The sequence below is a fragment of the Thamnophis sirtalis genome, unplaced genomic scaffold, assembly GCF_051295495.1.
Source record: "Thamnophis sirtalis isolate CommonGarterSnake01/CBP01778 unplaced genomic scaffold, rThaSir2_p1.2 scaffold_2, whole genome shotgun sequence".
Lineage (NCBI taxonomy): Eukaryota > Metazoa > Chordata > Lepidosauria > Squamata > Natricidae > Thamnophis > Thamnophis sirtalis.
Window position 1 is genome coordinate 138,984,942 of NW_028261382.1, and position 18,814 is coordinate 139,003,755.

Genomic DNA, 18,814 nt, shown 5'->3' on the forward strand with positions numbered 1-18,814 from the left:
AGGACAACAAAATAAGAGGATATGAATTACTAAATATCTCATATTCAGCTGAGAGGAACGTAAGTAGAACCAGTTAAATAGTCAGGCTACACTAGATTTTTTTTAAAAAAACTAAAAAAAATCTGGATGATATATGAATATCAGTAAAATAAGATGTAAATGTCCATGTCATCATCAGCAATCAGGCTCAGGGAACTTTATGTTCTAATACTTCGTGAGTTTCTATTTGGAGTTCATGTACAAAATAAGCACATGGCCATTCATTCATTTCAGCAATAATAAGACAACCAATTGAAACCTATTTCCTTATAATCCACTAATGGGATTTATGGAAGTTGTACCAAGGTATTAAAATAAAGAAAGATATATTTCAATATAGTTAATTAAGACAGTTTCTTGCCTTCAAGCCTTTCTTCTAGTATCTACCCTTGACATGAAGAGTCATTTAACTGATTAATCAGTGCTCTTTCAGACATAACTGAATTAATTGCTTCTCTTCTCAGGGATGCTTCCCATGATGTACAGAATAGTATCCTAGTTAGAAATAGTTAGAATTTCACCTAAAAGTTAATCAAAATGTAAAAAACAGCTATCTGAACTTGTATATTTTTTCTTTTTTATGTATCTTTTAAAAATGGCATAAAGTTTATTCCAGAGTAAAGTAGTAAATAGAGTCAGCCAATACTTTATATACAGGAAATGTTTATCATTTTTTAAAGATAATTGTTTTGAAGATATCTAGAAGTGCATTAAAAATCAAAATGATTAAAAATCATCTAACATCACAAAAATTGTATGTTAAAAAGTTTTGTTTCTAAGACATTAGACAGACACACACACACACACACACAAATACAGACACACACGTGTGTGTCTGTCTAATGTTCACACACACACACACACACACACACACACACACACAAACACACACATTGTGTAGGTATGCTGGTCTTGTTGTATCCGGGTCTTTTCTCGTGTAAGATTTTTAAGAATGCAAGAATCTTACACGGGAAAAGACCCGAATTTTCCTATGGGGATTTACTGCGTGGATACCATTTTTTCAAAAAAATTATGTAACAGTTGCGTGTTACCTAAAGCTGCGCTTCCTAACATAGTGTTAATTGTTTACTACCACATTTGTGCAGTAAATTGTTTTCCTGATGGATCTCTACATAGCAATCAAAGTACATTCAGGCAGCCAAACCCATAGTGTGTACTTAAAATTGGATTTCATTATGAGCAACAGACCTTTAAACTTTGGACAACACAAACAACAAAATCCTAAGTAACATCTCCTAGAGCCTCTGAAAAACAAGTGAGGAGAAAGATTAGGAATAAATGATATAGACTAGGTTTCCCCTACCTAGTGCTCTCCTAATGCTTCCTCCAGCTAGGGAAGAACTGAAACACTGCAGATTCTACTCACAATGCAATTTAGGACCCAAATCAAGACAAAATATTTCTGGCAAATTTCTGGATGCCGCAAGTTTCTTTCTGACAAGCTTCTGTCAGAAAGAACTAAACCCCACTCCAGCTTTCCCTGGGATGGGGGTCTGGATCAGAACCCTCCAGCAGAAAAGGAGAACTTTTGAAAAACCCCTGTAGCCAAAGTTGATTGGACCCAAAGGTCAACATGGAAGGCCCCACTTGGGATGGTGGGGAAAAGCTATCCTGGAGTGAAATATCATCCTGAAAAGGTGGGGGATGACTACCACATCCACCCACTCACTCAAGGGAACAACAGAATCGTGAGTCTTGCTTTGCCCCTAGGCACGCTGATGCGTCTCTCCCCACTCTCCCCCCCCCCATACCAGATGCTTCACTCCTACTGGCTGTCGTCTCTTGCGTCACACGGAGGGCAGTAGGCGATTGGGAGAATGTTGCCCGCGTCTCCTTTTTTGACTAATTATAAAGTCGCCTTCCCCACTTCTTTGCTCCTGATTTTCCTGAAGAGTTCCGAAGCCCAGAAGAGAGAACCTTTCTTGGAAGCAAAGGAAGTCATCCCACCAGCGCCGCCGTCGCTTCTCTTCGGTAAGATTGATTTGTATTATTGCAGTGGACCGTTCTTCCCCCATCTGCCACTCCTTTCCTCTCTCCTCATCCGTTATTCATTTCTTTCTTTCCCTTCTTTGTTCTGCATCTTCGTTAGTTAGCATCTTGGAGAAAAGCCCCCGCGTAGTTCTTCCGTGGGATCTTCGCCGAGAGGTTCTGATCGAGAGACTTCGCCGCTCACTTTAAGAAGCGCACCGTATATTGCGGAGCAGAGGAGAAATGTAAGTCTGGACGTGGGGGGGAAGGAGGGGACAGTTGAGCTACAGCTCTAGCCTTATCCAGTTTTTTCTTAGCCTGGATTTCACTCGCGCACCTCCCGTGGCTTTTTGCCGGCGGAGATGCAAAAGGAATCAGATTACGCGGCGAACGGGATGAAATTCGTTCGTCGCTGGTTCTATTACAGCATCTGGAACTGTTCATTGTTCAAGGTTAAATAATCCCGTGAAAGAATGTTAAGTATTTTATGGTTTACTTACTTTGTTACTAAGATATTTTCCCCCTCTTTTTTTCCAAAGTTATACGGAAACTTTGTATAAAAGTCAACATTTATAAAAAGGACTGTTGCTATTTGGGATCTGATAAAGGGGAAAAAATTACATTCGATTTCAAAGAATGGATTCTAATTGTATGTTTTCATTGGATCCAGCCTAGGTTGGCCAGCAGGATCAGAGGTCTTCTGAGCTTTGGTGTTGAAGCCCATCCTCCGGGAACTTCTCTCTCATAGTGTGTCCTTTGGACTATTCTATGTGTGGTTATATGGCCGCTATTGTGTGTGGCTTTTTAGATACTGATTGGGGTTTTAGGTGTTGACAGCCACCTTATAAGTACAGCACACAGAATAGTCCAAAGCACACACTCTGTGAGAGAGAAGTTAGCAATAGCAATAGCAGTTAGACTTATATACCGCTTCATAGGGCTTTCAGCCCTCTCTAAGTGGTTTACAGAGTCAGCATATTGCCCCCAACAACAATCCAGGTCCTCATTTTACCCACCTCGGAAGGATGGAAGGCTGAGTCAACCCTGAGCCGGTGAGATTTGAACAGCCGAACTGCAGAACTGCAGTCAGCTGAAGTAGCCTGCAGTGCTGCATTTAACCACTGCGCCACCTCCGCTCTTTCCCGGAGGATAGGCTCCAGCACGTATCCAAAAGCTTGGAAGTCTAAATGTCTGGTCCCGGTGACTGACCCAAATTGGATCCTGCAACATTATCCTGGGACATGTATATTCACCTTCATTCGTGGTAGACATTATTGCTGGCGTAATTCAACTAAAAACACCTTAGATTCTTTTTCCTTATGTATTTCTTAATGCGATCTATTGCTGGTATAAAAAAAGAAAATACTGTGACTGAGTTTAATTCTTCTTCTTTTTGCAGACCATGACACTGCTTCTGAGGTGTTATTTCTTGCTTTTGGCTCTTAATGCATACCTTATCCTTACCATTCAGGCAGAATGTACAAAAGATTGTGCATCCTGTGCCCATCAATTGACATATCATGCTGATATCAACCCCTTGGTAAGCAGAATTTACTCACTGTTATCTTGAGATTCTTTCTCCCAGCTTAGCTTGATACTTCAGAGTTGCACAAGTAGATTACAAACTCAAAATTAAATAGATCACTAACTTAGATTAGCCAGTCAACGATGGATTTGAATTATCACTAAAAGAATTTACTTTATGGTTTATTGTCCATGTATATTTTCACACAGTGCATTGAATCAATATATGTCAACTACAGATAGAAGTATTACGCCAAGATGTTCTTCATCAACAAAATTACAATAGGACATAAAGCATTATTTATTTGATTTTTCTCCCCAATGTGTTTAAATGTTATAACTTCATTCATTAGTAAATTATTGCTTGAAAATTGATGTGCTTTTTTGTTTTATGTTATTATTTTATTTTATTTTTTTATTTTCAAGTTAATTTTGACTTTTGGCATTAGCCTGAACAAGTCCCTGCATTTTTCTTGCCCGTGTTTCTTTTTTTTTCCTAAGTAGTTTGCCACTGTTTTCTTCCTCAGGGTCAGGGAGAGTGACTGGCAGGACTGACCCATCTTGGCACCTACCTAAAACTGGAACACATGGTCTCCCAGTTCTGGCCCATTGCCTTAAAACACAACACAAAGTGTATCTCAGTCTTAATATTATTATACATTAAATATTCAAGTTATATATACTTCATTGACTAATACTGAATATGCATTAAATTCATTGGCTATATTCCTATACTTCATCACAGCCAGATCACTGAGTTCACTAAGTCTTTAAAGCACTGTATTGGAAAATGCTTGCTCTTGCTGTAACCTCTAAAGAATGGATGGAATAGCAAATAGGACAAAAGGGATGGAATGCCTTTCCCATAGTTCAGTTCATGATGTTGCAGACTTAATGGAAGCTATGAGTTTTAGAATTAGTACAAACAACAATGCCTAAGATATGGTTTATTATTGTCTCCCTAATCTTATATTACTATAATGATGCCATAATTATTGCCATTATTGGTTTCTGTAGCCCCTCCTTTTAATCAGTTTGATGAAGACACTGTCAATCATCTCGTTTTATCAAGCTGGATCAATTATGTCTCACATGAACTCTTAAGTGAGAATAATATGATCCACGAAAGACTGAAATTTCTATTTAAATTTGGGGAAGTATAGAATACTTTTTCTACTTTTGGACATCCAGTTTTTATCTGGGTATTCTTGATTGTATGTATATGTGCCATAGGACAGGTTTTATCCAATTAGTGTCTGCTTTCTTACTTTTTTATAAGTACGTAGCTACACTGATATGCAGAGGAAATTGAGCTTTTATTGTTCAAATAATGTTCTTCTCTTCTTTGAAGCAATTTTTTAAAAAAGATACTCCTATATTTATTTGTTCTCGTCTGTCAAGCCTAAAAATCGGTCATGACCTGATTTGCATTTTACCTTTTGGGGTCTAATCTGATCCAAAACAATATAAATTTCAAAAACACAATATATTAATATAGGTCTTTTCTTTCCCCTCCTTCCTCTGTCTTTCTATTTCTTCTTCTGTGAATTTGTTTTCAAAATCTTATCAGGTCCATAAGAGAATGTGCATTCTTTTATATAATCTCCTTGGTTAATAATTAAGTAAGACAATTGAAACTAATAAGATTGTCATAGAGAAAAACATGTGTCTGCCTATATTCTTAGCTGCCAATGCCCTTTCGACACAAAAGCAAAGCAGCATCTGACACTACATTTTAATAAGCTCCCAGACCTTTTTCCAAAATATATTTTTGAGAAAAAAAGTATTGTTTTTCAAGTTTTACACTCATTCTTCAGCATGCACATGAAAAGCAAGAGAAAGAGTTTGAGCTTGGATTCAATCATATCTGTTAAATAATTAGCATCATTAGTTTCATTATTATTCCAATAAATATATTCATTTAAAATATAATATTAACCATAAAATCAGTTATTAATTATTATAAAGAAAATGGAGGCAAAAGAAAAGTAAACAGCAGAGCCAAATGATTAAGCACATCTTCCTTTATCAGACCTTCAATGTGAAAAATGAATAACAGCCCTCTGAAGATAGAGAAAGATAGTACAAGATAGAACTATGGCCACCAAAGGCTTCGTTACAGTAAAGTTTTGAAGAACTTCAGAAATGGTTGTATTGGCTAAAAATGGGAGTTATACTCCAGCATAATTGAATAGAATCTGGTGAATAGGTCTACATAGACTTCCCAATCAGTAAAGATGGACATACATCTGAGCATAAGTTTACATCAGATGAGAAAGCAAAATAAACTGAAATTAATCATTTGATTTCTTAGTTCATAAATATCTTGTTTAAATTTGAGCAAGCTAGCCATTTATTTTTCCTTTTGTTTAATCACATTCTGAATAACAAGTCCTTTCCATAACTATCTTGTTTGGTTTTCCTTCTTAGTTTAGAATAGCAGAAGTAAAAAAAAACCCCAAAAATAGGTATTATTCCCATAAAGAATGAAAGATTTGTCATAAAATAAAATCATATACTGAAGATCGCATAAATTCAATAATTATATATTTGGCTCTTGTTCCTTTTAGCTTTCTAAAATGTTTTTGGCTGTTCTTTAACGCTAATCTATTACATTCACTTAATTCTGCTGTTTCATTCTTTTTTCCCCATCAAATCTATTAAGTTAGGGTTATCAATCAATGGTTGATAATCACAATACGATATACTAATTGAATCCGCCTGTAAAGGTTAAAAATGTTTTGGATATGAGATTTAACACTAGCGGGAGCAAAAAAAAAAAAGAAGCAAGAGCTAAATGTTCTGTTCTGTTAGACTTCAAAAACCAAGAAATTTTCAAATGTTTCTGTATAATAATGTTCACATACAGATTTATGCTGATGATAATTGCATCACGATTTTATTGAAGTATACTGAGTATAATTTATAGCCAAATATTCATATCCAAGTATGCATGATTTTCTTGCTTCAGAGGAAAGTCATGATTCCCTATGGGTTCTCGAAAGATCCCTTATGAATATAAATTCATCAAAACTGAGCTGTAAGAAGTAAAATGGTAGAAGTCATAACTGCAGTCATAACTGGTAAATCAACCTAGTGCAATTCCAAGCATGAAAAACAAAAGCAAAAGAAACAAATGTTTAAATAAAACAATAGCTCAGTTTGAACAAGAAGCATTTATTATAAAGAAAGCTAATGACCAACTTCAATAGCATGAATTACTCCTTTATTCTAGTTTCTGAAGTTCCTAACATCCTTTTAGTAATCAGAAATTGGAGAAAAAGTCAGTCTAGGAAGGAAATTATATATTTCATCTTGCAAGAACTTATTTGCTTCCAGTCATGATGAATTCAAAACAATTATTCTACTTTTGAAAAACTAAATTATTTTAGTTAGATTGACATACGGAAGAAGGCAATGAATGTCAGAGACCTAATAAAACCAAAAATTGCTTTCTGAAAGCTATGAATGTAAATGATTAGTCTAAATGACCATCATTTTAGTATTACATTTTGCAGATCTTAATGACATGACCAAGAATGGACCAATTTTTGGGGAAAAAAGTTATCATAGTCCCTACAATACAAAAAAGAGACCCTATAAAAGTACAGAGAAGAGCAATAAAGGGGTCTGGAGTCTGATCCATATGATGAACACTTGAGAACTCGGTATGTCTAGTCAAAGAAGAGAAGGACTACTGGTGATATGATAGCAGTTTTCCAGTACCTAAGGGCTCTCACAGAAAACAGGAGTCAACCTATTCTCCAAAGAACCTGAGAGAAGGACAAGAAGTAATATGTGGAAGATCCTTAAATAAAGATCCAAGTTAGAACTAAGGAGAAATTTCCTGACAGTGAGAACAATTGATTAGTGGAATAACTTGCCTCCAGAAATTGTGGGTGCTCGATCACTGAAAGTGAAGAAATTAGGAGTTGGTTCAGTATATGTATTTATCTTTGTTCCACTTGGTTACTCCAAATGAATTCTCGTGGTCCAAAATGTTTAATATTATTTGTACAGTTTTTATACAATTTAATCTTTATTTAGGATAGTAACTAATAGAATATAAATTATAAAATGCATTTCTTTCTTCAACCTGTGCTTGAAATCATCTTTCATATAACTCAACAACTACTCATTGAATCAAGCCAGCAAAATCGTTTTAAAGTATTTTATTTGTATGCATGTATGCATATTAGTCTGTCTGTCTTTTTGTTGCCTGCCTCCCTATCTACCTATCTATCTATCTATTTATCTATTTATAAGTCTGAAATAATTCTGAGGTTTCTTAAACCAATTTCCTTGAAAGCAGCATTTGAGTAGAATTTTTAATTATACAGGATTCCATATACCAAAATTGATACCATCCCTGTTTCTGTTTCTGAGAATAACACACAATAACAAAATTTTTGGTAAGACCCAATCCCAAGGACAATATAGAATATCTGGAGAAAACCTTACTAGTTTTAAAGCTAGCTGAACTGCCAACTAATACATGCTTTTCGTTTTGCTTTGCTTTTATCAGTTTATGTCCTTAAACTTCATGGACATATATAATTATTTAAATGGAGAGACCATAGCTATGTGTATTTGTATATGTTGTCTTTATTCAAAATTGTTTTCAATCTCTTAAATGAAGGACAAACAGGGGATTTATAGTTTATATGTGATTCAAAGTATTCAAATACAATACGTGATGAGAGATTTACAGATTGTTGCTCAAATAAGAATTATGTAAATACTAAACTACTTATGCAACATTGCTGGCATACTTCTCTTTAACCTAATTGTGCAATACAAAACAAAGGTAGTTAGCTTAGGCAACACCAGTAATCTGTTTGGATAGCCGCAAAACCTTGCATGAGAGCTTTACTTTGGGTGCCATCAGAACAATCAATAATTGAACATGCAACTATCTACTAAATATGTGTCAACATGCATATAATCCTAAAAACTAAATCCAGAGATCATACCAGTGGTCTTTGTGGGCATGGCAGGGGAAGGTTACTGCAAAATCCTCATTCCTTCCCCTTCCCTATTAACCTGCTTTCCAGTTCCGTTCTCCTATTCAGGGGAACAAAAGAAGATCCGCTGGGAGGCAGCAGGGGCAGAGCCAGCATATTTGCTGGTTCTCTGAACTACTCAAAACTGGCTGAATACCACCTCTGGTCTGAACCTTAGTGTTTCTACGAACTATGCAGTGAAATAATTCTGGAATCAGTTTACTGATCCAACTAGATCATTTTAAGCATAACCCTTCGTTTAAAAATGAACATGTCTTATTGGCATCAACTGCTCAAATCATAACACTGTTTAGACAGATTTGTGTTTAGTCATAGACTCATTAAAACAGTGTAATTTTAATTAATAAACACTGACATGCCTTGTTGATTTCAAGGGATCTAAGCATAATTTAGTGTAGTCCTTTTCATGCTATAGAAAAGGGGCAGGAAATAATGGTCATTATTCTTTTCTATCCTGAAGTTCTGTGTATTTTTTCAAAGGCTGGGAAAATGAAATGCAATATGCATTTGATGAAAAATACTCTGTTATTTCCTCCCTTAAGTGGAAAATCACCTAGGGTCTCCATGAACATAAAGAAGAAAGACCATATATTCATTATTTACACTTTAAAGTTGTTAGTAAACTTAGTAAAGGTTTACTTAGGAAGGCTTTGGAGATTAATTCTAATAAAATTATTCTGCATTATTCTTAACAATTTAGCTAATCTAAGTTATTTTTTATGAAGTGATTTTGTAGCGGTTTTATTGATACAACATGCAAAATACTTATTTCAAAAAATTATTATAATAATCTCCTTTATATAATTATTATTATAATAATCTCCTTTGAAAACAGTTGTGTACAATAGATATATATTTATTTGCATCATACTTATATAATCTGATCATGGTTTCAGTCACTTTTCTGCCACTGCTCTTGGTTTCATCTACTTTCTTCTACTTTTAGTTATCCCCAAATATTTTTTACAGAATTTTTATTTTTCAGCAATTGGGAAGACAGGGGCAATCTGACTATATTCGCTTTCACACTATATGGATATGTGCTAAGGCAGCAAAATCTCTTCACATGTACATTGTTCTGAAGATATGTTTGTAGTAAGTCGTGAAGGTATTGGTGTATAAGGATTGATAGTCATGTATAGAACTTCTGAGACATTATTTTTTCAAGAGTACTTTCTTCTATCCATAAACACAGCAATCCTGTATTTCTCAAATCATGCAAAATCTTTATCACTATTGCCAGATTACTATTTTGAGTACATCTTTTTAATTCCATCTTTTTTATTCCTATGCTTAGAAGTTGATCAACTTTGATCAAATTACTTAGATCATCAGTTCAGAAAGATAGCATAATTGGCCATATTCAGAATTTAAAATTCTGAAACATAAGACAATATTTCAAATGTTATTTCTACCTCTAAATAACTTTATAAATCAAACTATTTTTCAGGCATGTACACTAGAATGTGAAGGAAAATTGCCTTCTGCCAAAGCCTGGGAAACCTGCAAGGAACTTCTTCAGATTACTAAACTGGGCATTCCCCAAGAAAGCAGCAGCATCCCAATGGACAGTCCAAAAGAAGATGAAAGCCATTTGCTAGCCAAAAAATATGGTGGCTTCATGAAAAGGTATGGTGGCTTTATGAAAAAGATGGATGAGCTCTATCATGTAGAACCAGAGGAGGAACCCAATGTTGGAGAAATTCTTGCTAAAAGATACGGAGGGTTTATGAAGAAAGATTCAGATGATGATGGTTTAGCTAATTCGTCTGATCTTCTGAAGGAGCTTCTTGCAACAGAGGAAAATGCTGAAGTAGGACGCTATCAGGACTTGAGTGATAGTGATAGTGAGATCCTCAAGAGATATGGTGGTTTCATGAGAAGCATAAAGCGCAGTCCTGAGCTGGAAGGTGATGCCAAAGAGTTACAAAAGAGATATGGTGGATTTATGAGACGAGTGGGAAGGCCAGAATGGTGGTTGGACTACCAGAAAAGATATGGTGGATTTCTCAAGCGGTTTGCTGATACGCTTCTTCCTTCAGATGATGATGGAGAAAATTATTCCAAAGAGGCTCCAGAGATGGAAAAGAGATATGGTGGATTTATGAGATTTTAGCTTTCCTTATTTTGTTCTTTTGATCCCAAATCAAAGACTGCCTCATTGACCATAATTTATTGTAATGTGTTGCTTGTACTGTACAGTTTTTTACTGTCCTGGTAAATAATGCAACTTATTGTGTTTTATTTCAGGTTTTGTGCTCTTTTAAGTTAAAAATAATTTCTGTTTTAGTCTAATTTGTCTAGTTGTACCTTCATGCTAAATCTACTGTATTTTAATTACCATATCCATTTCTTTAAAGAATGTAATTGTTTAACTGTATATATAATAAATTATTCATTTTAACTGCATAAAATATCCTGAAGCAATTTTTGTGGTCACTAAATTTATGAACAGGACCATTTCCGGACTTCTGGAATGTTCATTTTTTACCCTCCAGAGGCTTCTCCAAGCCTCTGGGAGAGCAAAAACAGCCTTCCCTGGGGTCCAGAGGCCCTCCAGAAACCAGAAACAGTCCTGTTTCCAGACTTCCAGAACTTCAGGAAGGCCCTTTTTGCCCTCCCAGACCCTCTACGCGGGCCCTGTACCTACACGGCATGATGAATGGGCCATGTGGAGACTCTGTGGAGGGTAGGGATGGAGGGCGGAGCCAGCCAGTCCTTGTTGCAACCAGATGCAAAATTAGCATCCATTTCGTCGGAACCGGTCCAAACTGGCTAAATCCCACCCCTGGTTGCATTGCAACTAGGAATAGAAGAATTATATATCCTGAAATGCAAAACTGCAGCATTCTTCTCTTCTAACCTAGGTATGGCATATTTAAGAAAATGCTTATGTCAGACCTGAAAGCCATCTTTGGGACTTCAGGCCTGCCACATTTTCTACAGCTTATTATCTTTACAGAAAGACATTTAATAAAGTGTACTTTGTTGAACATATTGGGAGAGAGCTAAACAATTTTATATATCATGCACTATATCAAAAGGACTTTTGGCCCACTTCATCTAAACTTTGGAGAAAAAATCTTCATCATTCTGTATTGAGAAGATACAAATGAAGGTTTTAAATGGTACATGCTGTCTGTATCAAGCATAAAAATGATGCTGTGAGTTGTCTAGGATTAACACTACACTAGGTATCCCATTTGTTCTTTGCTTCTACACATAATTCTTGTGAGACAATGGTCAAGGCACTAAAAACACTCCCATCCTTACTTTAAAGAAGTCAGCTGAGAAAGGAAAGGAACCAGTTCTTCACGTGAAGTGGTGTAGATTCAGCAGTAGCACAGACTAGTTTATATACAGATTATCTATCCCTTGCAACGAAAGTTGATTTTATTATAAAAAGTAATGATGTGTGCTAATTTGACTTGGGGTATGTAAGTAGTCTGAAGTCTGATTTCTTTACTGTGGTAAATTATTGTTTTCTATTTATTTCTGCATATCCTAATTTGTATCAATTTACCCATCGTGAAAAGTCTATGATCAATCCTTTGGATTATCTTTTATTTTATTCTATAATTTATTATATATTTTAACCTACAGTTACATTCTCTATTCTTGGCACTCTTCTGTTGATTTCTATTGTCAGTGTAGGCTGCAAATAGAGTTGCTTGAGAGTAGAGGTTTGTGACTTGATCTTGAAAAAAATCCTACTGACCAGGCTTGCTAGTACCTTGGTCAATTCCTTTACACATTGAAAACTTTGTGCCCTCCATTTTGTTTCATGCCACTGAATGCATGCTATTTCTAAACGTGTAGTAATCCATTGACATTTGTATTGTTACTGCACCACCACTCACTGCCTAATACTGTTAAATGCTGCCATACTGGTTTCTTGTACACTATTACTACTATTCTCTAATGCTGCCATTCCTGTTCTGGATGCTTCAATTATCACTCAGTCATTTACTCTGCATAGTACTTAGAATCCCCTTCTTACACATGGATCAATGATATTTTTTTAAAGAACAAGAATGTTTAACAAGAAAAGCAGCCTGGACAATTTAGTTTTGTAAGTAATCAGGGACATGTACATGTTAGACTATAAATCTACAAGACCGAGCAAAACCCATACTAAGTAAGCGGGAGGAAGCAGCAAAAGTTTTCCCCATCATAGTCTCCCAGCATCTGTTTCGGAGATGAGAATGTCTTCTGCAAGGAACGAGAAGGGGACTTGGCACACAGTTCTATGGCACTAAGTAAACAATATATAGCACCCTGACTGAAGAAGCCAACGATTTTTCAGTAGTGAAGGAGAAGCCAAGAGTCATGCTAGCAGAGCCGGGACCACTGAGGTCATGGGTGAGTGAAGCATAGGTAGCAGCAACCCCACAGGTTATCTGTTATTTATTTATATCCCCTCTATTGTTTTTACAAATTATTCAAGTTGGCAAACATACCCAACATACCGTCCTCTCCTATTTTCCCCACAACAACAACCCTGTGAGATGACATGGGTTGAGAGAGAAGGACTGACCCAAGGTCACCCAGCTGGTTTTCATAATCAAGGCTGGACCTGAACTCCAGCCTCTTGCTTTGTGGCCTGATACCTTAACCATTAGACCAAACACTAGGGTGGAACACTTGGATTAGCAGCACCAGCAAAACCTTATGTAGACCCCAGTGGCAGCGCAGAGTTAGAGAAAACAGAAGTTCAGTTGTGGGGAAATAATTAGTTTATCTCTATTCTACAGTTGGGAGAATAGCCAAAACCAGTTAATCCCTTAGTAACTGCCAGCAGGGGGCTATAATAAAGACCCATTCCAAAAAAGACAAGAGAGACAAAATACAGTTAATGTAGCAAAATTTTATAAGCTAGAATTAGAAAAGTAAGTAATTGGGAATATGTATAAAAAATAAAGTCAGTAACTGTCAGCCTCTGTTTCGCTATTTGCTTTCGGCTGCTATTGAAACGGGGAGGGGGAGGGGCTGGCATTTGGGAAGGGAAGTTTTAAGTACAGGAGAGATTGTAAAAAGGGAGTTTTGTTCTCACCATCTACTGTGCATGCTGGAGATAGTGATTGGGGTGGCCAAGACCAACTGTCCTGCATACCAACCTGATGATGCTCTTTGAAGATGGAACTCACATGACACCTAAGGGATTTGCAGATTGGACTGTGGGATGGGGTTACCAGGGGAAGGGACTTGGGTCATGATTTCTTTTGCCTTAGATCTTGCTTTGCTTAGCTGCTATCTTTTCATAACCAGTAAAAGTACTCTTAATTCTGCGAAATGGAGTTAAGTGGTTTCTTTCTTGGTTGCTGGGGGAGGCTGGCTTGACAGCAACTATAAATAGCATATAAAAACTATAGTAGGGGCTATTTTGTATAAGGACTATACAAATTATGAACGTGAACAGTGTAGAACTCTACATAGGACTGTGGCATACAGAACCCTCTCTGTGGGCACATGAGCTCAGCTCCACCACGTATGGGCACACACGTCCTGCCAGCCAGCTGATTTTCAGGTCTCTGCCATGCATGCGCGGAGGGTGCATCAATAATGCAATATGCAGCACCCCACCCCATCTCCCATTTTTGTCCCAGGAGGCTACAGGGATGCCTACTAGGCCCAAAATGAGATGGGGGGGGGGGTTCTGCACACATTGCATTATGGCCGTGGGTGCAGGCTGTTGCGCACACAAGCTTTCAACACAAGATGACAAAAAGGTTAGCCATCACTGGTATAGGACATAAGGATTTTTATGAATTGAATATAGAATTACTGTACTAAGAAATCACAACTTTGTTTGATTAAAAGCAAAAAAAAAATGTACCTTCCTTTTTATAATAAAAATACTTTCTCAATGGAAGTTGGCTTGTGTCCCTCCTGGATCTGCCTCAGTTCCTCAACCTAGGACAGTCTAGTCTCCTCGGCCAATTCTTTTTCTTGAGTCTTTTTATACTGCCTGGAAAAAGAAATACATATGAAACTTGGCTCCACATGTCAGCATCTCCCTCTTCATCCTATTACTTCACAGGAAATAAATGCATATTTTGCTTCACATGCACAACTGATGCAGTTTAATTAAAATTATGTGGGTGCTTAATTTAGATTGGCTTATCCTTAAGCCCAATCTTTTCCTTAAACCATTTATGGATTTGATGTTATTTCTCATGTAGGCACAGTAGTACTAAAAAAAAATGAAATTGACAACAGAAAAACGTGGAATGGGAAAAGCTGCTTAAGTTTTTCCACAATATCTTAAGGTGTTAAATCTTCCAAAATATAAGCAGTTGCAAAAGTATAAGGTGCAATTTTACAACATGAATTATGTAAGTGACTTGGCAGAGGTGACTGACAGAATGTGGAATTAATTGCAACTCACCTGACCGCACTACCACATTTGGACTGGAAGAACAGGCATCAAATCAATGTTATCAGCCTATGTATAAGAATACAAAGCAGTTCCAGTTCCTAAAATTAACTCCATTCAGTTATTTCAAGCTTTGTGCCTTAATAAAATATAAAATGAAGTTAATAGATTATATTATGAATACATAAATGCAAATTATTTAAAAATTGTAGTTGGCATTTAAGTTAACTTCCATAATTAGCCCATTATTACATTCTGTATACATCAGATAATAGAAAACATCTCCCAAATTAAGTAACAAATCACAGTAAAATAATACAACAGCCTAATCAAGGAACCACCATGAACCTCCACTGACAGATCAAGCTACCAGTATATATAAAGACAGAAAAGCCCATTCCCTTCTAGCATTGATGATGTTATCTAGTTTGGCAATGAAACATCTTCAAGAAAACAATCAAGCTGAGAGAGCACCAAAGAATTAGAAATTATAAAAGGTGAAGGCAGTGGTAGAATTTGGGCTCTAGCTTTTGTCATATAGAATTAATTTCTTGCAATATTTGTTCTATGTAGTGCAATGTATTAAAGATATTTATTTTAAAGGCAATCTTGTATATAATCTTGAATACAAGCCACCACTTTTAGTGGAACTCTAAATACTTCCTGATTATTATTATTTTCACAATTCAATGCCCTTATTTAATTTGTGGAATGTTATCAGAGGGCTTTAAAATGTAGCTTTTTCATATATTTCTTCATTACTTTTTCTATCTTCTTTATAATACATATATTTCCATTTGAGCATGCTGAAATAGACAACGTAGGTTAAAAAAATCTAAAATGGGTAGCATGACAAAATCTGGAAACGTATGTATTCAGTAACATCTTTAATAATACTGCCATATTTCCTTGTTCATGCAAAAGATCTCCAATATCTCTTTTAATTGTTATTCTGTTATTTAGCAGCTACTTCCTCTACTCCACAACCCATCCAGTCCCCTTTCACTCTAGCAGAATCTACTCCAAGCCCAACCCACCCAACATCTATCTTCTCTGACATATTTAATACTGAATTGAATTATTCGTCAGTGTACAACATATGTACAAGGAGATTGGTTGAGCTCTCTCATGCACACACACCCACAGAAAAGAAAATCCCTAACCCAATAAATCATATTAATAAATACCCTGTCCTATTGCATCAGTGTGAACATGTGCCTGCCCTGCAAGTCCATCATACTTCGTTATGATGTTATTTCGCGTTCAGGAGTCTTGACAGCCCACAGATAGAAACTGTTATTCAGCCTGTTTGTGGGGCTGGCTATGCTTCTATATCTCCTTCCCGATGGTAGGAGGGTAAAGAAGTGCCGTCCAGGGTGTGAGTTGTCCCTGAGTATTTTCCTTACTCTTCTAAGGCCGCAAGCCCTAGCAATCTCATTTAGTGGTATCAGGAGACAGCCCACAATGTTCTGTGCTGTGTTCACTGCCCTCTGCAATGTTCTTTCTATCCGTGGCTGTCAAACTGTGCCATGCTGTGATGCAATAAGTGAGGATGCTTTCTATTCCACCCTGGTTTTACACAAGACGCTAATTCTTCTTTCTTTTGAAATCTATGTACCAGCTTGGAGTTGTAACTTTTTTTGCCCTTCCCATAGCTGGCTACATATTTAAGCACCTGCCAGTCAAACTACTGGAAAATATTTGATCTTGAAAGTGATATATAACCTTTTTTTAAAAATTTGATTTCAGGGCATCACATTCTTCCACCAGTAGCTGAATTGCTATTAGATCCTAAGCATGGAGAGTAAAAAGGAACCTGCTAATCAATAATTCTACTAACAGGACAGAAAAAGAATAATAACTGAATTGTTCAAGTTATGCTTGAAAATATATACAGGAAAAATATATCATAACTACAAGGGTCTGTATTGTGAAATATTTCTGAAACCATGATCAATTTGTTGCAGAATATTCTTGTGTGATTGATTCCAGGATTTGTAGTTTGAGAGCGACTATGTTTCCTTACATGAAATGTTCTGTCAAGAATAAAATGTTCACTGTCCCTGATATAGATGGAGAGGAGAATGAAACAGTCAGATTTCAACTTTTCTTTCCTCTCAGAGTGTATGGTTACATGTACAAATGAGGCAGTCTGAAGTGCAGTTAGAACAAAATGTTTTCAAAGATAATGCAGGACAGCAATAGGTAGTTCATTTTATTTTCTTCTGATAAAAGCAACATGTAAGTGGTAAAGAAAAGCAAGATGGCAGTTTAATAGCAATAGCACTACCACTACCACTACCACTTCACGGTGCTTTGTAGCATATTGCCCTCAACAATCTGGGTCAAGTGGAGCGCATGTGCATTGAACTAGCAATACCCATTTAATAACAAAAGGAAATGGCTGAATTAAATTTGGTGAAGTTGCAAGCGAGCTGTAAAAAGCTTGTGGTTTTTAAAATCATAGAATCAGAAAGGATACTGGAGGTCTTCTAGTCCAGCCCCTTGTCCAAGGCAGGAGTCTTTATATCATCTGAGACAAATGGCCGTCCAGTCTTTTCAAAACCTGTAGCAAATGAATTAAGATTCCATTGATTTTAATTGTTCTTACTGTCAGATTTCTCCTTATTTCCAGCTTGAGTCTCCTTCTGACAAGTTTCCATTGCTTCTTGTCCTGTCCTCAGGTGCTATTGCTGCCACTTCCTCCTCCTCCTCCTCCAACAGCACCAACACATTTGCTGCCCAGCACTGCGGCTGAGGTGAAGCTGCCAAAGCTCCCGCTGGCGCCCCCGCAGCGTTGGGCGGAAATCCGGCAGTGCTGTTGGAGGAGGAGGAGGATGAGGAGGAGGAGGCGGCAGCAGATATAGGAGAATGATTTCTTACTGTTGCTTGATAAACAGTTGGAATTTGAAATTTTTCCTGAAGAAGTTAAAGGTTTAAATTTTTAACCAAAATGTCTTTTAAACTCTACTTAATGTTAATCATGCTTGCTCATTTTAGTTCCACTTATAAAAATAAATTTACTGGACCAAAATTGAAGCCAGTATAGAAAATATTTCAATTAAAGCCAACAAACAGGTTGGCTTTAAACTTCCTATAATTAAAATATCAAGCTGTATTCTCTGAAGTCAGCCATGTTCATTACTATACCTACATTTCTCTATTTGCCCCAAAGGATTTAAAAATATCTTGAAAATAAAGAGAAAAAAACTTTTTCTAGAATAAAGCTTAAACAAGTAAATAGGAAAAAAGACATAAACACATACAATAGATTATGTAATGTCCATTACTTCACTTTGTAATTCTTCCGTATAAACCAATCCTCTCCATTCGATTAAATATGTGCCCACAACAGACTTTAATATTTGTATGTGTGTAAGTATGTATAAACATACATGTTCAAGCAGATATACCTCCTAATCATATACTGCAACAGTAAGAGCAATAAAGTTTATATTCATTAATCAAATTTATACAGCCACACATCTATCTCATCCAAGGCAACTCTTAGACATATTAGACAACTTCCACTCCAATCTTCTCTTTTGGATGCCCTTGCCCGCTGCCAGGAGAGCCTCTCTGACACTGAGCCGGAGAGCCTCATTCTGATGCAGCCCCAGACAGGAACAGTGCATGAAGTTGTGACACTCCCAATGAAAGCACAGGAGACCCACTTGGAGAGATCAATGGGATCTTCTAGTCCAGAAACCCAATGGTGACCTCAAAGTACTTGCAACCGGTAAGGTATTTACTTTACAAACAAGCAAATCAAAATAAAAATCAGAAAGGAGGTACTGATAACATCTTCAGAAATGTATCTTGATGTAGGACCAAATCCCTTCCTAAAATGAAAAGCCCACCA

General features: G+C 36.6%; 1 protein-coding gene across 2 annotated transcripts; it reads left to right on the forward strand.

Moving 5' to 3' along the window:
• The first annotated feature begins 1,873 nt into the window (after positions 1-1,873).
• Positions 1,874-10,990, forward strand: PENK (proenkephalin). 2 transcript variants are annotated; one of them, XM_014076192.2, is made up of 4 exons: positions 1,874-2,031; positions 2,150-2,273; positions 3,428-3,568; positions 10,027-10,990. In XM_014076192.2, the coding sequence occupies exons 3-4, from the start codon at positions 3,431-3,433 to the stop codon at positions 10,690-10,692; spliced, it is 804 nt and encodes a 267-aa protein (XP_013931667.2). In that variant the 5' UTR covers positions 1,874-2,031; positions 2,150-2,273; positions 3,428-3,430; the 3' UTR covers positions 10,693-10,990. The 2 variants fall into 2 exon arrangements, with proteins under 2 accessions (XP_013931667.2, XP_013931668.2); XM_014076193.2 differs by having other exon boundaries at positions 2,154-2,273.
• The last annotated feature ends 7,824 nt before the right edge of the window (positions 10,991-18,814 follow it).